The following is a 25044-nucleotide window of genomic DNA, read 5'->3' on the forward strand; positions in this document are numbered from 1 at the left end:
AGCTAGAGAGCTCATACCAAAAGCTTGTAATACTTACACTTCTCCACAATTACATGTCTCCGGTCTCAGTGTCAAACCGCCTTATAATAAACTCATCTTCCCCAAGCATTAGTATCGTACGAAATATTAAAAAAAATGAATCGTTGAACTTGATCAACTATTCTCCCCGACGGGGAATTGAACCCCGGTCTCCCGCGTGACAGGCGGGGATACTAACCACTATACTATCGAGGATGTTGAAAATATACGAACAATAGCCCTAAAAGCTTATTCGCATATATGAATACACTTGCCATTCATTCGAGCATATCGCACCATTAACAATCTCGCAAACACAAAGTCAATAAAAGAATTCGCATAAATTCAAAGACAAACAACTCTACATGCTATTGAGGAATCAACAGCATTTGTACTTTGCATTAGACCACGATGGAATAACACATTCCACTATTTGTGTGATTTGTGTGAATTCATTAAGGAAGGTGTGCTTATGGTTTTTTTTTTGCTTTTTTGAACTTTTAGGCATTTCGAAATTCCGTTACTTTCACCTGCCTGCTGTCAAAAGTGTTGTTTTGCGTGATTCCACAAATTTATTGGAAAAAGTTCTTGAGGCGCCCATTATCGCCTAATGTTGTTACATTGTTAACATATTCAGGGGATTTCTTTTTTTAAAGGTTTTGTTGTTGTTTTTACAGCCAAAATGACACTTTACTTTTGCCACAACGCCACATAGATAAGTATACCTTATTGTGGCTCAAGTCAAAAGGGAGGTTATTGTTTTGAGTTCAAAAGGTTATCAAATTCAATATGAGAATAGTATTGAACAGAGAGACAGACATTTGTTTTAATGCAAAATATTGGAAACTAAAAAAAAATATTTTAGAAATCTGTTTATTTCGTTAAAATCATATACTCAACCAAGTTTGTTATTCAAAACAGTAAAAATTTTAACTAAAACAGCAGTTTTTCTGCTGAAAATATGAAAGCAGACATTACTACAGTTTAAAACAAACATAGGTCTGCTGTATTAGCAAACATTTCCGTCCGCTAAATCAGCAAAAATCTGCTGTTTTAAGTACACAAATCTGCCGAAAAAAAATGTTATGCTATTTTTATACCCTCGACCATAGGTTGGGGGTATACTAATTTCGTCATTCTGTTTGTAACACCTCGAAATATGCGTCTGAGACCATATAAAGTACATATATTCTTGATCGTCATGTCATTTTAAGTCGATCTAGCTGTCCGTTCGTCCGTCTGTCCAAAGCACGCTTACTTTTGAAGGAGTAAAGCTAGGCGCTTGAAATTTTGCACAAATACTTCTTATTAGTGTAGTCGGTTGGGATTGTAAATGGGTCAAATCGGTCCATGTTTTGATATAGCTGCCATATAAACCGATCTTGGGCATTGACTTCTAGAGCCTCTAGAGGGCGTAATTCTCATCCGATTTGACTGAAATTTTGCACGTGGTGTTTTGGTATCACTTCCAACAACTGTGCTTAGTATGATTTAAATCGGTTTATAATCGGGTGTAGCGTCCATATAAACCGATCTTGGATCTTGACTTCTTGAGCTGCTGGAGGGCGCAATTCTCATCCGGCTGAAATTCTGCATGAGGTGTTTTGTTATGACTTCCAAAAACTGTGCTGGGTATGGAGCAAATCGGTACATAACCTGATATAGCTGCCACATAAACCGATCTGGTATCTTGACTTCATGAGCATTTAGAAAGTGCAATTCTCATCAAATTTGGCAAAAATTTTGCACAAAGGCTTCTCTCATGACCTTCAACATATGTGTTCAATATGGTCTGAATCGATCAATAGCTTGATACAGCTCCCATATAAACCGTCTCTCGATTTTGCTTCTTGAGCCCCTACAAGGCGCAATTCTTATCCGAATAAACCTCAATATTACACAATGACTTCTACAATGTTCAGCATTCATTTGTGGTCCGAATCGGACTATAACTTGATATAGCTCCAATAGCATAACAGTTCTTATTCAATATTCTTTGTTTGCCTAAAAAGAGATACCTCGCATAGACCTCGACAAATGCGATCCATGGTGGACTGTATATAAGATTCGGCACGGCCGAACTTAGCACGCACTTCCTTGTTTTTCTTCTAACATCGCATTTATAATTAAGCAACAGTCATTTTCAGCAAACAACAGACTTTTCAGCAGTCAGCCTGCTGCTCTGAAATTGCAGAACTACAGCTGTATTAGCAGAACTACTGCTACTATAATAGCAGCAAAATTAACTACTAATAATCAGCAGACAGTGTTTGGTATTTTCAGCTAACTTTTTTTATGAATGTAGGCTTTTTAACTAAAAAATTTGTAATTTAATTTTTTAAACAAGTTTTTTTTTTATATAAAGCAAATGCCTAAATTGTTGTTAAGATGTTCAAAAATAATGTATAGATTTGTTGTAAAGTTTCAAATTCTTAATATAATATCAGCTGACAGTGTTTGCTGATATCAGCAGATCAATTTCTCTGGGTGTATGGAAACATATTTGGTAATAGCTGTGTTTTCAGGCCGATCTCTCAATTTAAAATCGTATACCCATGAAAGGCTTATAATGTCTTGATTTCGTTGAAATTAGAAACAGTAACTAAAGCCAGATCTCTGCACATCGTTCCCGAATATAATGCAGGGTAGGCGGTATGTGGATATATCTTCCATGCAGACCGATCTTCTGATTTAAGGTTTTGGCCCATAAAAGGCTCATATTTTACCTGAAATGTGCGACTGTGAGTTGTATAAGCCCACTAAACGTCCCTGCCGAATTCTGTCCAGATCGTATCCAGATCATATGTGGATAAGGGTGACACAAAGATCGATCACTTGATTAAAGGTCATGGACTCATAAATACAGTATTTATTACCAGATATCAACGAAATTGGAACAGTGAAACTACCTAATACCTCTTAATATTGATAGCACCGTTACCTAAATACGATTAGGAAGGAAGTTTTAGATATGACAATATGATCAGGATTGGAGGGGCTCCTTGGAGCATCGCTACATAAGGTTTGGAATAGTACGACCAGCACCGAATCAGAAAAGCTCCCAGGGTAAGGTGAAAACTAACTGGTCGAAATTCGGAAGACCATAGATGACAAAGTCAACAGGATTACGACTGCAATAGTGGGGTGTTTCGAAGTTTCGTAGATGTTTGTCCATGAACATCGCATTAAGGAACTGAGGCAAACTTCTCGAAAGTTAATGAAAGCTGGCTGTCCGATTCAATTTTAAGCTCAATGATAAGGGACCTCCTTTTTGTAGCCGACACGTTTTTGGGGCAAAGTACCTCATAAATGTCACCAGCATTCAGAGGAGATAACCACCGCTGAAAAGCTTTTTCTGTTGTTCTCGCTAGGATTGACTCCTAAGCATTCATCGTCATAAGCGGACATGCTAACCAATATGATATCAGTCCAAGAAAATCCCTGGATAAACGGAGAGACTCGCACAGTGGGAAAAAGGTCCGCAGACTTCATACCAGTGCGGCAGTTTATTGGGTTGTGTATTACACACGCTCAATAAATATAGTAAGATAATCACAATGGCAAAGCGTGCCTCCTGGAAGCTTTTCTGATTAAGGTCGATAGCGTTAGATGAAAAATTTTCTCTATAAAACCCATGTCCAAACTGAAAAGTTAGTACACGAGCAGAGAACACGGAGGACATGTTGAGGCTTTTGATGAAAACGAATTTTCCAAACTATACGACGGGACTCACGAAGACAGCGGAATCTTTGAAGAATGAGGTTGATCGGAGGCTTATTATTACAGAATTTATGGTAAAAGAAGCCGTGAGAAGCTTCCTACGCGTTAAGACTCCCGAACCTGGAGCCACCCTAATGGAAAATTTGCGGCGTTACTATAGAAGGAAGCGGACTATCTGGCCACTTTTTCACAGCGTGCCTAGAACTTTCATATACTACGAAAGCCTAGCAGGATGCAAAGGTGGTATTTATACCCAAGCCCGGTGAGGCAAGTTATGCGACAACAAAGGGGTACCTACGGACCATGAAACGTACGTCTTTTTCAGGGCTGCGTAGTCTGACACTCGACTTCGACTCGGGTCGAAGTATTAAGCCGGCGTCGGAGTGCGGTTCGGAATTGGGGCAAGCGTGCTCAACTCCGAACTGAACTCCGACTCCAACCTCGAATCCGGTCTCAAAACCTCGTCACCGCAGCCCTAGTGTTTTTTACCCAAGACCATGAAACGTATTGTGGATACCATGATAAAGATTAGGATATCCAGCAAACTGCTCAAATAAAAGTTGCATGCTTATGGCAATGGAAGGTCGGTGCATGAGGTTGTACATAAAATAGAAGAAGAATCCTTCAACGCCAAGACGTACACATTGGCGGTATGCATTGACATCGAGGGGGCTTTCTTTTCGGTTTTTTGAAACCCAGTTTTTCGGGTTTTTGAAACCCAGTTTTTCGGTTTTTTAGCTCAATATGCTAATCGGGTTTTTTTTCCTATAGGATACCCGAGATAACACTTGAGGTCGATTTCGAGGCAACCAGCGGCACAGCCTTGGAATGACGGAACTCTGGTGTTGGCATGGATCAAAGCTAGAGGACAGAGTGAGCCTGGGGATCAACATTGAGAACCCAGGGACTATTTTTTCCTATAGGATACCTGAGACAACACTTGAGGTCGATTTCGAGGCATCATACCATGATAAAGATTAGGACATCCAGCAAACTGCTCAAATGAAAGTAACATGCTTATGGCAATGGAAGGTCGGTGCATGAGGTTGTACATAAAATAGAAGATGAATCCTTCAATGCCAAGACGTACACATTGGCGGTATGCATTGACATCGAGGGGGCTTTCTTTTCGGTTTTTTGAAAACCAGTTTTTCGGTTTTTTAGCTCAATATGCTAATCCGGTTTTTTTCCTATAGGATACCTCAGATAACACTAGAGGTCGATTTCGAGGAATCCAGCGGCACAGCCTTGGAATAACGGAACTCTGGTGTTGGCATGGATCAAAGCTAGAGGACAGAGTGAGCCTGGGGATCAACATTGAGAACTCAGGGACTGAGATCTGTTTTAGACAGCCTGACCATAAAACGATCCTGCAGGCGTAGATCTGGGCGAACACGAAATGCGTGAGGTGGTGCGTTGTTAACGCGAGGACTTCCAGTGTGAACATCTTTACGGACAGTAACATGGGCATAAGGACATAAGGGTATCGCCACGAACAGTCTTGGGAGGTCACGAACAGTCTGGAGACGACAAACACGCATGTGTGAAACAGCAAAACCGTGGGTAGGACGACGAAAATCCTACGGGGATATTACAGAGGCAATTACAGAGGAGGAGGTCAATGTAGCTTTCGCTTATGCAAAATCGGTGCGACAAGTGATAGCATGTGGAGATGATATTGAGACGTTGAAGCATTTCCTATGTAATTGCCCGGTTTTCGCGGCTAATAGACACCGGCTCTTAGGTGGGCACACAATACCAGACATGAACCAACTTAGGGGCGTGGTATGGAAAAGAATAGGGACTTTGTCAGTAGCAAAAACACCTGAATTAAAATTTCGTTGGAGGTTACTTTATAGTATTAAGAGTGCACAACAAGCCGATTACTGACTTAGGTGTATTGCCATTGTGGCATGGGGTGGATTAATATCCACACCCTCCCTCAACCTTACCTAACCTATGTAGAATATATTTTTGTAAACGGGTGGCAATTACGAACTTTATCAATTCAAACAAGGGTTTTTTTAATGATTCTTCAATTCAATTTTAATGCATACCTTGCAATTTCTCTGATATTATGTGAACTAAACAATACAAGATGCGAACATTAAAGTGAAATTTTTGTCAAAAAGTTACGTTATCAAAATATTTATAATTGAATTGAATTAAGAAAAAAAGAAAATAGAAAGTCATTACATGTCAAAATTTCGAATGGGTGATCTTCAACAATGGCTATCAGTCAACAAGTTTGTTATTTCCTTAGCAAGCTAAAACATTAAATTTGACACACATTTGACGCTTTTCAATTTTATAAATAATATCTAAGATGGAAGCGAAATAACAGTGATCAAATTAATTTAATGACATTATTGTTGTGCCAAAAAAAAGATGGAAATGGAAACAAGTAACAACAAGTTTGTCAACAAATGATGTGATGATTAGTCTTTTATAGCTGAAGTTTCAATAGTCATTAAGGAGGGAGTTGTTTAAAACTGTCAAATTTCAACAATTCTTTCTTTCACAAAATAAAACTAAAATTTAGCCAAGTGTTTTGCAAAGTCAAGTGATGCATTAATCACTCATCTATCTTCTGCCTACATAGTATGAAACACAAAGCATCACTCTTAAATTTCAATAGCCTAAAACGCACACGCAATCTACTTAAGTATATCGTAAAGCTACCAAATAGACAAAACAAATAAAAGCGTGATTAGTTCAGGCGGGCCGAATCTTATATACCCTACACCATTGAGCGTCAAGTTCTTTGCCCCATATCTCTTTAAAGGTAAACCAAGGATAATGGATAAGAATTGCTATGCTATTAGAACTATACCAAGTTATGAACCTATTGGGGCCATACTTGGTTGTGCTGCTGAAGACCAAAGTGGAAGTCGTTGTTCAAAATTTCAGCAAAATCGGGTAAGAATTGCGCCCTATAGTGGTTAAAGAAATAAAATCGGGAGATCTATTTATATGGGAGCTATGTCAAGTTAGGGACCGATTCGGACAATATTTACCGCTTATATTTAAAATCATAGAAAAAATGTATGTTAATTGGCCATTACAGAAAATATATACCTCTAGCCGAACGTAGAATAGATGCCCAAGCTCCTCGATCTTCTGCGTTTCTTCTTAAATTTCTGACACCCAGTTTCGAAATGTCGCTCTCCATTTGGTCACTCCATCGGAGTTTTGGTCTTCCCCATTTACGTTTTCTTTTATGGTCGCCTTCAAAATACTACTTAGCTGGAACTTCTTCATCCATTCTGTCAACATTACCTAGCCAACGCAAACGTTGTATTCTGGTGCGTTTAACTATACTATCGTCGTTATACAGCTCGTGGTTCATGCGACGCCTATATTCTCTATTAACGCAAACTGGTCCGTATATTTTACTTACTTAACTTTAATAGGATATGACAGAACATTTGTTCCATTAGACGAACGTAGAATAGCGTTCCAAGCGCCTCGATCTTCTGCGCTCATTCTAAAATCTCTGACACCAAGTTTCGAGGTGTATCCCACCACTTGATCTTTCCATCGGGCTTTTGGTCTTTCCGGTTTGTGTGTATCACCGTGTTTGCCTTCAAAAGACTTTTTGCTGGAGCTTCTTCGTCCATTCTGCGTGTAACTATGTTATTGTGGTCACACAGCTCATACAAATCGTGGTTCATATATTTTAAGAAGGACTTTTCTCTCAAACACTCCAAATACTTCATCATCTGTTACCGCAAAAACCCATGCTTCGGAGCCATATAGCAGCACGGGTGGTATCAATGTCTTGTATAGTGTTATTATTGCCTGTCGAGAAGTGGCTTTGCTCAGCCCAAAATAGCATCTGTTAGCTAATATTATATACTATCTCAAAGTTGTCAATCCCAACTTTCTCCATTTTTATTATCTTATCGGTTCTTCCGGTGACCGACCTATAATAACGATGTCATCGGCATAGGGAAGTACCATATGTTCTCTTGTGAGTAGTGTGTCATATCTTTTCTCAGCTGCATTTCGTATAATGTTCTCCAACAGGATATTAAAGAGATCACATGAAGGCTGTCTCCCTGTCTGAAACCTCGTTAGGTATTGAACGGTTCAGAGAGCGACATCCCTCAAAGTCGTATCAGTTTTGCAGGGATATTAAACTCAGATATGGCTTGAAATACCTTTGAACGTAAAGGGCTGTCGAAAGCGGCTTTGTAGTCAACGAAAATATAGTAGGTGTTGCTCCCATATAAACCGATCTCCCGATTTGACTTTTTGAGCCCCTAGAATTCCCAAGATTCGGCCCGAACGAACTTGAACGCAGCACGCTTTTACTTGTTCTTTTTCAGTTTCAGCTTCTGGTTAGGTAAGGGCGGCTTCAGATATACCAAAAAAGGCACGAATTTATAGAAGTTAGTATTCCTTTAATCTCAACCCCTTGTGTTATAATCAGGATGCGGAGTCGAGATTTTGAGGCCGTTGTCGAAGTCGGACTATCCGGCTCGGAGTTGAGCACGCTTGCCCCGACTACGAATTGCGCTCCGACTCCGGCTTAGGTTAGGTTGAAAATAGGGTACGTATATTTATCCGCCCCGTGCCACTATGGACATACACCTAAGCCAATAAACAGCTTGCGTTCTAAAAACTAACAAGTAAGAGCGTGCTAAGTTAGGCCAAGCCGAATCTTATATACACTCCACCATGAATCGCATTTGTCGATTTCTTTTCGCGGTATCTCTTTATAGGCAAACAAAGAATAATGAATAAAAACTATAATGCTATTGGAGCTATATCAAGTTATATTGCGATTCGGACCATAAATGAATTGAGTGCTAACCATTGTAAAAGTCATTGTATAATATTTGAGTCCATTCGGATAAGAATTGTGCCTTAAAGTTTCTCAAGAAGCAAAATCGGCAGATCGGTTTATATGGGAGCTGTATCAAGCTGTTAATCGATTCAGACCATATCGGACACGTATGTTGGGTCATGGGAGAAGTCGTTGTACAAAATTTCTGCCGAATCGGATGGAAATTGCGCCCTCTAGAGGCTCAAGAAGTCAATATCCTAAATCGGTTTATATGGCAGCTGTATCAGGTTATGTCCCAATTTGAACCATATCTAGCACGGTTGTTGGAAGTGATACGAAAATATTACGTGCAAAATGTCAGTCAAATCGGGCGAGAATTGCGCTCTCTAGTGGCTCAAGAAGTCAAGACCCAAGATCGGTTTATATGGAGGATATACCAGTTTATGAACCGATTCGAACCATACGTAGCCAGTTGTTGGAAGTGATATCAAATCACCGCCTGCAAAATTACAGTCAAATCGGATAAAAATGTTTCCCTTCAAAAGATGAGGAAGTCAAGACCCATGATCGGTATATGTGGCAGGTATACCAGGTTATGAACCGATTTGAACCATACTTAGCACAGTTCTTGGAAGACATAACAAAACACCTTATGTAAAATTTCAGCCAAATCGGATGAGAGTTGAGCCCTCTAGCGGCTCATGAAATTGAGATCCAAGATCGGTTTATATGGCAGCAATACCAGGTTATGAACCGATTTGAACCATACTTACCACAGTTGTTGAAAGTCATAACAGAACATTACGTGCAAAATTTTAGCAAAATCGGATGAGAGTTGTGCCCTCTAGCGGCTCAAGAAGTCAAGACCCAAGATCGGTTTATATGGCAGCTATATCAAAATATGAACCGATTTGGCCCATTTACAATCCCATCCGACCCACACTAGCTTTACTCCTTCGAAGGTAAGCGTGCTTTCGACAGACAGACGGACGGATGGACGGACATACGGACGGTCTTGGCTCGATCGACTTAAAATGTCATGACGATCAAGAATATATATACCTTATGGGGTCTTAAATGCATATATTACGAGTTGTTACAAACAGAAAGACGGTATTTGTATGCCCCCATGCTTTGGTGGAGGGTATGAAAACTAACCTCGTGCTACTTACAAAATCCTTAATTGTTTTCCATACCATTCCCCTTAGTTGGTTTATGTATGGTTTTGTGTCCCCAACTAAGTACCGATGTCTTCTATCCGCGAAAGCAGGTCAATGACATAGGAAAGGCTTCAACGTCTCATCATCTTCCCCGCATGCCCTACACATTTTATCACTTGCCGCACCGACTTAGCATAAGTTTTGACCAAAAGTTATTCTGACCTCCTTCTTACTTTCTTTTAGTAATAGCCCCGTCTTCTCACGATCTGGGTCGCCCCATAGTATTTTCGCCGTCCTACCGACCGTTTCGCTGTTCCACAATGTTGCATGCACATTCGTCGCCCACTCCCTTAACTCGGACTGCTTCGACCTGAAAGGCTTCGTGTTAACCAAGTTTATTGACGGCAGTCCTCTGGCCTTTGCCAAACCCTTTCATCTCCCCTTACTCCGTTATGGCCCGGCACCTGACAGATGCGGATTATGCCATCCTCAGAGGAGACGTTAATCTCCTTCTTTCACTCCAAGTCGTGACCTTACCTTCCTGGTTCTTAATAACCTTACGGCCTTTTTTGTTCGTAAGGATTTTCATACTCGACGTCCTCGCTTTTGTACTGCACCACCTTACGCATTCCATGATCGCCCGAATCTACGCCTGCAGGACTAACTCTGGCTTAATAGTCCGGCCGCGAGGGTCAAACTCCGTAGCTCTGGTAACAACTAACCTTAATGCCCTCTATGACTCTTATATTCCTATGGTGTTCATTAAATTGAATTAGGTACATGTTGCAAACCAAATGACTTACCGAATATTCCTCCCTTGGTGGTATAGAAAAATACATTGCTTTAACCGAAATGGCAGGTCTCTATTGATGTAAAGAAGTCAATGAACAAAATAAAACGACCTTATAAGCGCGTGCTTTAACACAGCTGCCAGACAATAAACCCCAAAACAATACTAAACAGCGAATCGAAATCAAAACAAAGTTATTTGTATCGTTCATCAAAGTTTCTTCTCCCAATAATGAACCACAAAAAAATGTTAACTTAAACTTGTAGACAGCAATAAATGAGTTCATATACGACTTTCAAGTGTCTGCGCACATTACCGATATCTTTAAGGCGTCTGCGCTTGCGCGTTTCATTCACAAAATATGCACCATGCATTGTCCGTCCATCTGTTGCAGACAAGCAATGAACGCATAGTCGGACGGACGGGCATACATTTTAGTTAAATCTATTGAGGCAATGCTTATTTTTAGTTTTGTTTCTGTTTTAAATTAGTTCTCAGATTGTTGGCTGTCAACAATGACAGGTTTAAGATACATATGATGATGAATGTATGCAAAGGTGTGTGTCTTTATTTCCCCTTTTGTCGTTTGTAGCCCTAGCATAGTGGGCTGTTTGTTATATTCGATGAGGTAGAAATATTTAAAGCAAATTCTTTCATTCAACATAAAAGTCAACAGTCAGTCCAAAATGTAAATTAGCGTACAAACATTTGAAGAAGTCAAATCGAAATATTAGTTTGGTATGGTATCTAATCAGGTTTTGGATCGGCAGATCAGTTAATGTGGGAGCTATATCATGTTATTGAACAATTAGGACTATTCTTGGTATGGTTGTGGGAGATGGTAATAGAATTTGTCGTGCACGTTTTTAGCCAAATCAGATAGGAATTGCACTATCCTAGGGCTGAAGAAGGGCAATAGAGAGATGGTTTTATATTGCAGCAATATCAGGTTAAAACCTGAATCAGACCATACTTGGTAAAGATGTTTTACTTCGTAAAGATGTTTAGTAATTATGCGAAATGTGAGGCAAAAAGAGTAGGAATCGAGCGCTCTTGAAGCTCATGCAGTAAAATTGTGAGATCGACTTATATGTTAGCTATATTAGGCTATAGACCGGGCGGATTATACTCCTCATGAACCTTGGAAGTCATAATAGAAATCTTGGCTGTCCCTGCAGCTCAGGTGGTAGCGTGCTCGGTTTACCAGTGCGAGTGTCCTGGGTTCGATCTCCTCTAGTAGACTGGTGTGTCGCCAACCATCGAGAAAAGGCGGCGACTTCGGGGCCCGACATCATACCTTTTTTTGCATCCGCAAGATTTAGGCCTGAAATTCCATGTTTATATCTTTTTAACATTGAGGAACATTGTCAGGTTAGTACTTGCCTCTTGCGGTAAAAACACGGCCTTACACATGCCCTACACATGCTATCACTTACCACACCCATTCTGCAGAAGTGAGTTCAAAGTCCTCCTTTGCACTTCCCTTCAGTAATAGCCTCTTCTTTTCATGATCCGAATCTCTCCATAGGATTTTCGGCTTTCTACCGACCGTTTCGCTGATACACAGTGTTACATGCGCGATCGTCACGCACGACCTTAACTCGGACTGCGTCGACCTCAAAAGGCTTCAGGTTAACCAAGTATTGGGTTGCCCAAAAAGTAATTGCGGATTTTTCATATAGTCGGCGTTGACAAATTTTTCACAGCTTGTGACTCTGTAATTGCATTCTTTCTTCTGTCAGTTATCAGCTGTTACTTTTAGCTTGCTTTAGAAAAAAAGTGTAAAAAAAAGTATATTTGATTTAAGTTCATTCTAAGTTTTATTAAAAATGCATTTACTTTCTTTTAAAAAATCCGCAATTACTTTTTGGGCAACCCAATATATTGACGATAGTCTTCTGGCCTTCACTACCAAATCGTCTGGTCTTTCATTAAGCCTTAATCCGCAATGGCCAAGCAAAAAAACAATGCGCATCGTGCCATCCTAAGAGAAGGCGTTAGTCTCCTTCTTACTGTTATTGGCCAATTTACTTTCCGTAATGTCCGTAACGATGTTCCCACCTATGTTAACAGATCTCAGTCCCTGGATGTTGACCCCCAGGCCCACTCTGTATTCTAGCTTTGATCCATCCGTATAACATGAACTTCCAGACGGCAATACCAGAGTTCCGTCGATACAAGTCTCTACCAATGACAGCAGCGCCTCGCAATCGACCTCAAGTGTCGTCTCAGGCATCCGATTTCCTATCGTCGCACATTGGGATAGAACCGAAAAAACTAGTAAAAAATTTGCAGTGTAAGAACGGGTAGAGATATCTCTTTAAATTTGAAAGGGTTGATTGAAAAAATTGTACGACAAAAACGAATAAATATATCTCAAAAATTCTTTTCGAATTCCGCAGTCAAAAGTGTCCTTAAAAATCAAAAATAAATACTGCTTAAATTTTTTTACAAAAATCACAAAAACACCCCTTTCGTGCAAAGATGGTTCCAAAATCGGAATTTTGTAGTAAATTTTCTGTGGAGGCCACAAATATTGTTGGGTGCAAAAAATTATTTTCATTGACTAGGGGACGTTTAGGGTAAAAACCAGCAAAAACATGCTAAGTTCGGCCGGGCCGAATCTTGGGAACCCACCACCATGTATTCTGCTAAAAGTTTATTCAAAATAAATATATCTATTTTCAAGTTTTTTGCCTGTTAGGGCGAAGATCATTAAATTTCACCTCACAAAGCCAGAGGTCGCAACACACACCAACCACTATGGGATGCGTATCGTCTTTGATTAGAAGACTTTTCAACCATATTAGGTGTGATGGCTTCAAGGGCCGTGTGTTGGTATGTTGTATTTGAATCGTATTATTGCGAAAACGCCTCTATTCTACAATACCACATTAACCACGCTTGACAACCCTGTCAATTAGCTGTACTTTTCCCAATCCATGTGTTTTCGTGTAATGACACATATTTTTCTGCGACAATTACATTACTTCCTTGGTGTCCATGATTTTGTATATATGTTGAAGTTGTATTGATAGATTGTTGCTAGCTTTTGAAGCCATCACACCTAATATGGTTGAAAAGTCTTCTAACCAAAGACGAAACGCATCCCACAGTGGTTGGTGTGTGTTGCGACCTCTGGCTTTCCTTTTCATTTGCAAAAAGAAAATCTCTGATAATTAAGCTCGTCTCGACAGAGAAACAAACGAAAATTGGAAAATAAATTTAGTTGAAGGGCACAATTTTATTCTACATATCAAACTTCTGTCAAACCAGCAAAAATTAAAGCTCTAGGAACCGAACAAGGATGATCGAGAGGTTTACATGGAAGCTATGTCAGGTTATAGACCGATTAGGATCCTACTTGGCACAGTTCTTAAAAGTCATAACAAGACACTACATGCTCAATTTCAGCCAAATCGGACAAAAATTAAGGGTTGTAAGGGCTCAAGAAGTCAAATCCGGAGATCATTTTATATAGGAGCTACATCAGGTTACCGACCGATTCGGACAAAAACTGCGGTTTTTAAGGGCTCAAAAAATCAAATCGGGAGATCGATTTATATGGGAGCTATATCAGGTTATTGATCAATCCCGACCGTTCTTGGCACATTTGTTGGAAGTCTTAACAAAACACTACATGCAAACTTTCAACCCAATCGGACAAAAATTGCGGCTTGTAAGGGCTCAAGAAGTCCAATCGGCAGATCGGTCTATATCAGGCTATAGTGAGCTATATCAGGCTATAGTGAGGCCACCGTAGCGCAGAGGTTAGCATGTCCGCCTGACGCTGAACGCCTGGATTCGAATCCTGGCGAGACCATTAGAAAACATTTTCAGCGGTGGTGTTCCCCTCCTAATGCTGGCAACATTTGTGAGGTACTATGCCATGTAAAACTTCTCCAAATGGAGGTGTCGCACTGCGGCACGCCGTTCGGACTCGGCTATAAAAAGGAGGCCCCTTATAATTGAGCCTAAAAACTTAAATCGGACTGCACTCATTGATATGTGAGAAGTTCGCCTCTGTTCCTTAGTGGAATGTTCATGGGCAAAATTTGCAATTTGCATATCAGGTTATAGACTGATACGGACCGAACTTGGCACTTTTGTTGGAGTCATAGCGGAACACTACATGCAAAATTTAATCCCAATCAGACAAAAATTGAGGCTTATAAGGCCGTAAGAAGTCAAATCGGAAGAACGGTTTAAATTAGAGCTATGTCAGGTTATTGACACATTCGGAAATTTCAAAGAAAATTAATCTTCCAGGGGCTCAAGAAGTCTAATAGCCAAATCGGTTTATATGGGAGCTATATCTGGTTATAGACCGATTCGGACCGTACTTGGTACAATTGTTGGAAGTCGTAACGGAACACTACATGCTAAATTTCAGCCACATCGGACAAAATTTGCGGCTTGTAAGGGCTCAAGAAATCAAATCGGGAGATTGGTTTATATGGGAGCTATATCAGGTTATAGACCGATTCGGACCGTACTTGGCACATTTGTTGGAAGTAATAACGAAACACTACACGTAAAATCGGACAAAAATTGCGGTTTCCAGGGGCTCAAGAATCAAATCGGAAGATAGGTTTATATGGGAGCTATATCAGGTTATAGACCGATTTGAACCATACTTGGTACAGTTGTTGAAAGTCGTTACATAACACTATGTACAAAATTTCAAGCGGCTAGCTTTACACGTTCGACTGCTATCGTGATTTCGTCAGACGAACGGACGGACATGTCGAGATCGTCTTAGAACATCGAGACGATCAAGATTATATACACTTTAGGGGGTTTTGGACGAATATTTCGAGATGTTACAAACAAAATGACTAGATTAGTATATCCTCATCTTATGGTGGTGAGTATAAAAAGACCTTTTTGGGGAATTTGCAATTTGAAACCCCATAGACTCTGTAGTTGATCCACTGTGTAATGTTGGACTGTTTCTCAAGTCTAGTGAAACTTCCAAGATCTTGTGGCTCGACAGTCTATTAATGTTGTAATTTAATGCTTTCCCATGATAGTTGGACTTGGCATGTTCTGTATGGCAAGTTCGGTGTATAACCTGTAGGTTAAGCTTTGATAAGTCTTAGAAAATAATTGCCATTCTTCGTTAAGAATTTGTTAGAAAGTAAAAACTCATATTACATTTAACATTGTGGCGTTGACAGATTTAAATAATTTAAATCATTTTTGGACCCACTCTTATGTACAGACATGCCTACTGGCTCCATTACAGGTTGCTGCACATGAAGCTAATACTATTATTTTGAGGCTTTCTTTGGTTGCTATCCGAACGAATCGGATATGTTTTGGTTTTTTATTTCATTAAACATTGTAGCGACAATTAGACTCTATGATGATGGTAGGTTGTACGTACGGCTAGCTTTAAGCTATGGTAGTCATGGTGGTTAACACGAGATTTTAACCAGACGTCATGTACTGCTACCGGTAAGCAGACAGACAGACGCTACGATCATACTCACGTGTACGTTTAAAACTTGCTACAGTTTCTTGCTCATAATTTTTTTCAGTTTTTTTTTGGTTATTAATAAACTTTTTTCATAATTAGTCCTAAGCTCACTTGTATCGCTCACATTACTGGCAAACTATTTGAAGCTGTTTTTTCCACAATTATTACATTTTATTGTTTTACGTATATCACAATGGGCTACATAGTTGTGGCTAATGATGCTATCCGTGGTCGTACAACTGAAGTTCACTTCAACATTTCTTGGCGGTTAATGAATGAGGTGTGTAAGTGATTTTCGCCTAGGATGTTGCACTTGTCTAGGGGTTTTATGGATTTTGGCCCAGGGGTTTGCCATTACATATGCCAACAACGAGAATTCAAAGCTTGTCTGAAAGACAGACAGGCAGCATAAGCGGCGTTAGATAATCATGGGGTTATGCAAAATTTCCATGTGTAAATTTCTCATCGCCAGTGCAATTAAAAATTTTTATAATGAATATCAAATAATGCCATGATTCGCAGGTCAGGTATAGTCACAAGAAAGCCAAAGGTTATCGAAAGATTCAATGTCAGCTTGTTCATTAAATGTAAGGAGGTTAAAATATCGTATCCTGCCTATAGCAATAATTTTGTGAAGAACAATACAAAAAGAAATTAAAGATTTTTTATTTTCTTCAATTAATTTTCTTTTCCTTCTCCTATTCCTTGTTTCAGGTAATTTAAAGGTCAAATTCAAATATGATAAACTTGAAACAACAGGTAATATATACATTTTCTTTTTGAAATTGAACAAAATTCTTTAAGAGCTACTAGGGCCATGATTTTACAAAAATTTAAAATCCAATCTTTAAGAGCTTTCTATGGACGCACATTTAATTATTATTTGTTTTAAAAACCTACTTCACTCCGTGATCATCTTTCATCTATAAGATATGATAACGTTTGAATATATTAAAAACATTTATAGTAAGGCAGCCAAAAAATAGGGCTGGTCATTGCTATCTAATCTTATACAATTAGTTTATTTACGTTCAAAACATATATGGCCAAAACAAAAAAAAAAAACAAATAGTTAGCCTATATAAACCAAGAAAAGTTGTCGAAAAAATCACAGTTTGAATTTAATCGTTCAGTACTAAGTAATCGTCATGAAATTCTTCATTGTTTTGGTTGCCGCTTTGGCTATGGCTGCTCCCGCCTTCGGCAGGACCATGACCCGTTGCTCCTTGGCCCGTGAGATGTATGCCTTGGGTGTACCCAAATCCGAATTGCCCCAATGGACTTGCATTGCCGAACACGAGTCTTCCTACCGCACCAACGTTGTTGGCCCCACCAACTCCAATGGCTCCAACGATTATGGCATCTTCCAAATCAACAACTACTACTGGTGCCAACCTGCCAATGGTCGTTTCTCCTACAACGAATGCAAATTGAGCTGCAACAACTTGTTGACCGATAGCATCAACGATTCCGTCACCTGTGCCCGCAAGATCAAGTCCCAACAAGGCTGGACCGCCTGGTCTACCTGGAAGTACTGCAGCGGTAGCTTGCCCAGCATCAACGACTGCTTCTAAACGATTGATTCAAATCTGGGAATAAACATTGAAAAGCATTAAATGAAGTTCTTAGTTCTTCTTTTATTTAATAACCAAGAAAGAAAAGGATAGAAAGGATCCCATTTGTGGTGTCTGCAATTATTCCATATACCACATTAGAATACATTAGAAAACATTGATCCTTGTCGTTAATTGGATGAGTACTCAAATAATCGTACCTATCTCGACAATTGATTTTTTATACCAATATTATAACTTAGTGGAGGCCACCGTAGCGCAGAGGTCAGCATCTCCGCCTACGACGCTGAACGCCTGGGTTCGAATACTGGCGATAAAAAATTATCAACGGTAGTTTTCCCCTACTAATGCTGGCAACATTTGTGAGGTACTATTCCATGTAAAAACTGCTCTCCCTAGAGATGACGCACTGGGGCAAGCCGTTCGGACTCGGCTATAAAAAGGAGGCCCCTTATTACTGAGCTTTAACTTGAATCTGTCTGCACTCATTGAAATATGAGAAGTTTGCGCCTTGTTCCTAAGTGGAAGGTGCATGGGCAAAAATTTGCATTATAACTTTGTATATATATATTAGTGGTGGCCACCGTAGTGCAGATGATAGCACGTCCGCATATGACACTGAACCCCTGGGTTTTGAATCCTGGCAAGAACATCAGAAAACAATTTTCAGCGGTGGTTATTCCCTCCTTATGCTGGTTACAAATCTAAGATACTATGCCATTTGAAGCAAGTAAGAGCGTGCTAAGTTCGGACGGGCTGAATCTTACATACCCTCTAACATGGATCACATTTGTCAAGTTTTTATTCGCTCCTTATGCTGGCGACAATCTGAGGTACTACGCCATTTGAAGCAAGTAAAAGCGTGCTAAGCTCGGCCGGGCTGAATCTTACATACCCTCTAACATGGATCACATTTGTCAAGTTCTTTGAATGACTTTTTCAATATATATGTGAGTAACTTCAAATTATTGGCCGATATGGACAGTGCTTGTCATGGCTGTTAGAAGTCATTGAAAAATACCACCTCCAAAATTTCAGAGTGTCAAATTGGGAGATCGGCTTATATGGCAGTTATATCAGGTTAAAAGCCGATTTAGATCACACTTGGCACAGTTGTTGGAAATCATACCAAAACGACCTATGAAAAATGTTAACCAAATTGGTTAAGAATTGCGCCCTCTAGAAGTTCAAGAAGCCTAATCGGGAGATTGGTTAAAAAGGCGCCTATATCAGGTTATCAACCAATTTAGACCATACTTGGCACAGTTTTGGAAAGTTATACTAAAACGTCCTATGCAAAATTTCAACCAAATTGGAACAGAATTGCGCCCTCTAGAAGCTCAAGAAGTCTAATCGGGAGATGGGTTTATATGGCGGCTATATCAGGTTATGAACTGAACATACTTGGCACAGTTGTTGGAAGTCATACCTCAACGATATGTGCAAAATTTTAACCAAATTGGATAACAATTATGCCCTCTAGAAGCTCAAGAAGTCGAATCGGGAGATCGGTTTATATGGCAGCTATATAAGATTATGAATCTATTTAAATTATAATTAGAACAGTTAATGAAAGCGATACAAAAACACCACGTTTAAAATTTCAGCCAAATCGAATAACAATTTGGCCGTCTAAAAGATCAAGAAGTCAAGACCTAAGATCGGTTTATATGGCAGCTATATCAGGTTATGAACCGATTTGAACCATACTTGACATAGTTTTTGGAATTGATATCAAAACACCACGTGCAAAATTTCAGCCAAATCGGAAAAGAATTGCGCGCCATAGAGGATCAAGAAATAAAGAGTCAAGATCGGTTTATATGGCAGCTATACCAAAACATGAACCGATTTGGCCCATTTGCAATCCCAACCGACCTAATGAAATAGGAAGTATTTGTGCAAAATTTCAAGCGCCTGGCCTTACTCCTTCGAAAGCATCGACGCAAAATGTCATGATGATCAAGAATATGTACACTCTGTGGGGTCTTAGACGCATATTTGGAGGTGTGACAAACGGAATGACAAAATAGGTATACCTCCATCCTATGCTGGAGGGTATAAAAATGGTATGACAGCCATATAAATCCGACAACACTCATCGATATGTTGGATGTTTACCCCTGCTCCTTGTTCCTGTAACCGCCACTGAAGGATGGGGGTATATTCATGTTTTCATTCTGTTTACAATACATCTATAAAGTATAAATATTCTTGATCGCCATAAAAATCTAACACGATGTTGCTTTGGTTTGATGTAATTGTAATATCGATGTTTGAAAATAATTAGCTGATATTTTGCACAGGTTCTTTTTATACCCACCACCATAGGATGGGGGTATACTAATCTAGTCATTCCGTTTGTTCGAGGTGTTGAACATTCTGAGTCGATGTAGCCATGTCCGTCCGTCCAATCATTTGCCGAAGTCACTATAGAGGTCGAACGCGTCAAGCTAGCCGTTTGAAACTTTGCACATATACTAAGTATCGATGAATGTCATTGGGGACTACAAATGGTCCACATAGGGTCAAATTTAGATATATCTCCCATATAAACCGATCTCCCGATTTGAATTCTTGAGCCCCTAGAAGCCGTAGTTTTTGTACCATTTGGCTGCAATTTTGCATATAGCGTTCTGTTATAACTTCCAACAACTATGCCAAGCACGGTCCAAATCGGTCTATAACCTGATATGACTCCTATAAAAACCGATCTCCAATTTGACATCTGGAGTCGTTACAAGCCACAACTTTTGTCCGATTTGGCTCAAATTTGGCAGATAATGTTCTGTTATTACCGTGACAACTGTGACAAGTTTGGTCTAAATCGGTCTAAAACCTGATATAGCTCCCATATAAACCGATCTCCAGATTTGTCTTTTTGAGTCCTTACAAGACGCAATTTTTGTTCGATTACGCTTAAATTTTATGCGATGTTCTGTTACGACTTCCAACAACTGTCCCAAATACGACCAAAATCGGTCTATAACCTGATATAGCTCCCATGTAAACCGGTCTCTCGATCATCCTTGTTAGGTTCCTAGAAGCTTTAATTTTTGCTGGTTTGACAGAAGTTTGGTATGTAGAATAAAATTATGCCCTATATCTAAATTTATTTTGTATAAATTTTTTGCAGAATCCATGGTGATAGGTTCCCAAGATTCGGCCCCGCTGAACTTAGCGCGCTTTTAATTGTTTGTTCATAGGCAGGTTAAATTCGAAGATGGGTTATATCGGACTATATCTCATATAGACCGATCTGACGTTTTAAGATCTTAGGCCCATTAAAGCCTCATTTATCATCCGATTTTGCTAAATTGAACAATTTGTTGCGTGAGGCTCCTTCACATTCGTATCGCGTATGTGTAGGTTTATTAGTTATCCGATTTCGGCGAAATTTATCAAAATGATATATGTTGGAACGTTCGACATCCATGTCACATACGATTTAGATCGGTCTATATTTGGATATAGCTGCCATATTGACAGGTCACTCGATTTAAGATCTTGGGCCCATAAAAGGCGCATTAGTTATCCGGTATCGCTGAAATTTATCACAATTACCTATGTTAGTATTTCCGATATCCGTGTTACATACATATATCATATCTTTCCATGTTTGGATATAGCTGCCATATAGACCGATCTCCAGATTTATGGTCTTCGACCCCTTAAAGACGCATTTATTATCCGAATTCACTGAAATTTTGCACAGTAACCTATGTTAGGCTTCCCAACATCCGTGTTGTATATAGTTTCAATAGGTTTATGTTTGGATATAGCTACCATATACCGATATCCCGGTTTCAGTCCTAGGGCCCATTAAAATAGCGTTTATTTCCCGATTTCGCTGAAATTTTGCACAATGTGTTAAGCCCATCGACATCCGCCCCCATCGATCTATATATGAATATAGCTGCCATTGAGACTGATCTTCCGATTTAGGGCTTTGAGTCCACAAATGGACGCATTTATTATCCGAATTCGCTGAAATTTTGCACTGTGACCTATGTTAGGCTTTTCGACATTCGCGCAATATCTCTGAGATCTATGCCTTTTTACTCGTTTTTAAATAAAACGCAAACGATTTGAGATATTTTAAAAATGTTATTATCGGCTTAAAGTACAATCGAAACATTTGTGAATTGAACTATAATTCCTTCATATGGCCACCGCGGGCACGTTTGCAATACGTTGGACTCAATTTTCGTTTGTTGGCATAGACCAAATAGGGTAAAGGCCTCCAATCGCACCGACAAAGCGGCTAATTTCGACTCGTTGTTAGCTCGTATATCTTTCCATCATAAAATGGCAAACCTCACTGAAGAGAAATGTCAAAGAGGCACAAAATAGGCGTCGTTTGCTGTTCCTATCAATTTACTTTTGAAGCGCCCCTGAAAAAAGCTCTATATTTGTGCAAAATTTCAAGCGGCTAGTCTGTCCGTCCGTTCGTCTGTCTGTCGAAAGCACACTAACATTCGAAGGAGTAAAGCTAGCTGCTTGAAATTTGGCACAAATACTTTTTATTAGTGTAGGTCGGTTGGGATTGTAAATGGGCCAAATCGGTCCATGTTTAGATATAGCTGCCATATAAACCGATCTTGGGTCTTGACTTCTTGAGCCTCTAGACGGGTGCAATTCTCGTCCGATTTGACTGAAATTTTGCAACTGGTGTTTTGGTATCACTTCCAATAACTGCGCTAAGTATGGTTCAAATAACTCCATGTTTTGATATAGCTGCCATATAAACCGATCTTGGGTCTTGACTTCCTTAGCCTCTAGAGGGCGCAATTCTTGTCCGATTTGATTGAAATTCTGCACGTTGTGGTTTGGTGTCATTTCTAACAACTGTGTTAAGTATGATTCAAATCGGCCAATAATCTGGTATAGCTGTCATATAAGCCGATCTTGGATTTTGATTTCTGGAGCCATTAGAGGGGCGATTTTCATTCGATTTGGCTGAAATTTCGCATGAGGTGTTTTGTTATGACTTCCAATAACTGTGCTTAGTACGGCGCTAATCGGTACATAACCTGATATACCTGCCATATAAACCGATTTGGGATGTTGACTTCTAGAGCCTCTAGAGGGCGCAATTCTCATACGATTTGGAAGAAATTTTGTACAACGGCTTCTCTCATGACCTTCAACACACGTGTTTAATATGGTCTGAATCGATCAATAGCTTGATACAGCTCCCATATAAACCAATCTCCCGATTTTGCTTCTTGAGCTCCTACAAGGCGCAATTCTTATCCGAATGTACTGAAATATTACACAATGACTTCTACAATGTTCATCATTCAGTTATGGTCCGAATCGGACTACAATTTGTTTTTTTATATGGCTGTACAACTCAGAGTTTGATACAAGCAACTACCCGCACGAAATATGGTGTGGAATGTTGTGTTTCCCATCTGAAAGCCTCGGCTAAATTTGTCAAAATCGTATCAGATATGGATATAGTTTCCATTATAGTTTTTTAATTTCAGCTACTATATCTTTATCTGAATTGATTTCGATGAAATTTATCAGAGGCTTTCAGATAAGTACTTCAACATTACATACCAAACAACAACAAATTCAATTACATGGCAAAAATTTTGTGATGTTTGGATAACAAATGCGATCTCCACTTTAATTACAAAAAAAAAACGATAGACAGATATATCAGCACAGAAGGATATGCGGATAAACGGACATCGCTAAGCCGAATCAGCAGGAATGTCTGAGTCGAATTTTTCGCCTCAGCCACAGTAGTGGTACAGGGTTTACATCAAGGGACGGTCTAATATATATACTAGTATATAGCGCTTGCGAAAGATTCGTGGTGACATGCCTTTATGCCTTTAGCGGTGAGTTCGACCAATCTAACATCTAGGCATAGCTGTATTCATTATACTTTATGTGTGTTCTGTTGGACTAGTTCGCATTTTTAAGTTGTTGCCATCGACAATTTTTGTGGAATTGTTATGGAAATTTTCAACATATAATTTAAAAATTGATTGTGGTGCATCAAGGCAATGCATGTTTTTTTTTTCTAAATAATTAATTATCAAAATATTGTTAAAGAGTACTTAAATAAGAAAGTTGCCGATATCATCCACATAACACAAATTTTCCATGAATACATTAAGGGGTGAAGCCTATCTAATCTGTTTTATTTTTCGTAAATGCTGTCAAAACAATAACTTTCTTAGCCAGCGGTTTTGGTATAAAACCACCTAGGAATCTATTAACAAATCACAGTTTGAATTTAATCGTTCAGTGCTAGTAATCATGAAATTCTTCATTGTTTTGGTTGCCGCTTTGGCTATGGCTGCTCCCGCCTTCGGCAGGACCATGACCCGTTGCTCCTTGGCCCGTGAGATGTATGCCTTGGGTGTACCCAAATCCGAATTGCCCCAATGGACTTGCATTGCCGAACACGAGTCTTCCTACCGCACCAACGTTGTTGGCCCCACCAACTCCAATGGCTCCAACGATTATGGCATCTTCCAAATCAACAACTACTACTGGTGCCAACCTGCCAATGGCCGTTTCTCCTACAACGAATGCAAATTGAGCTGCAACAACTTGTTGACCGATAGCATCAACGATTCCGTCACCTGTGCCCGCAAGATCAAGTCTCAACAAGGCTGGACCGCCTGGTCTACCTGGAAGTACTGCAGCGGTTCCTTGCCCAGCATCAACGATTGCTTCTAAATGATTGATTCAAATTTGTGAATAAACATTGAAAGGCTATTAATGAAGTTTATACAATTTTTTTCTACATTTATCAAAAAAGTGTAGGAGTGAGGATGATATGCAAAATAATTTTCAAAATTCATGAGGATAACATAACATAACATAGATGAGTTGCTAGTGGGTGTCCAAATCAGTGATGGACCCACTAACTTATTTGAAAATATTAAAATGTGTTTTCATAAGGGGCAGTGTAAGCCGGACAATCAATTCAGGGAAGTAGCCATATAGAGTAACAACAGTGCGCGAACCGAATAAAGCCACACGAAGTTGAGTGCACTATATATTAGACCGTCCCATGCTACAAAGGAGAATTTTTTTTTGCAAATATAGAAACGCATACCCTTCCTTTTTTTCTCTTGATCCCAATGAGCAAAATACGAAATATTGTAGCGATCAGTTAACGAAAATCCGTGCCGCCACGACGTCCGATGTTGGATGTAGTGCTTTCTTGGTGATCTATTGGGTTGCCCAAAAAGTAATTGCGGATTTTTCATATAGTCGGCGTTAACAAATTTTTTCACAGCTGGTGACTCTGTAATTGCATTCTTTCTTCTGTCAGTTATCAGCTGTTACATTTTGCTTACTTTAGAAAAAAAGTATAAAAAACTATATTTGATTAAAGTTCATTCTAAGTTTTATTAAAAATGCGTTTACTTTCTTTCAAAAAATCCGCAATTACTTTTTGGGCAACCCAATAGTTGAGTATTTTAGATCCTAGCATGAAATTGGTAAAATAAGTATGCATTTATATGGAATTTATT

General features: G+C 39.4%; 3 protein-coding genes and 1 non-coding gene across 5 annotated transcripts in view; 3 read left to right on the forward strand and 1 right to left on the reverse strand.

Moving 5' to 3' along the window:
• The window catches only part of LOC106092522 (uncharacterized), a 363841-nt gene that overhangs the window by 206605 nt on the left and 132192 nt on the right, over positions 1-25044 (forward strand). The gene's annotated exons all lie outside the window — the stretch shown is intronic.
• On the reverse strand, positions 163-234 carry Trnad-guc (transfer RNA aspartic acid (anticodon GUC)). Its single transcript has one exon. It is a non-coding gene; the product is annotated as a tRNA-Asp (tRNA).
• LOC106092515 (lysozyme 1) lies at positions 17070-17583 on the forward strand. Its single transcript, XM_059368529.1, has one exon. The coding sequence runs from the start codon at positions 17111-17113 to the stop codon at positions 17534-17536; it is 426 nt and encodes a 141-aa protein (XP_059224512.1). The 5' UTR covers positions 17070-17110; the 3' UTR covers positions 17537-17583.
• On the forward strand, positions 23779-24291 carry LOC131997595 (lysozyme 1). Its single transcript, XM_059368530.1, has one exon. The coding sequence runs from the start codon at positions 23816-23818 to the stop codon at positions 24239-24241; it is 426 nt and encodes a 141-aa protein (XP_059224513.1). The 5' UTR covers positions 23779-23815; the 3' UTR covers positions 24242-24291.

This window comes from Stomoxys calcitrans, chromosome 5 (assembly GCF_963082655.1).
Source record: "Stomoxys calcitrans chromosome 5, idStoCalc2.1, whole genome shotgun sequence".
NCBI classification, from domain to species: Eukaryota; Metazoa; Arthropoda; class Insecta; order Diptera; family Muscidae; genus Stomoxys; species Stomoxys calcitrans.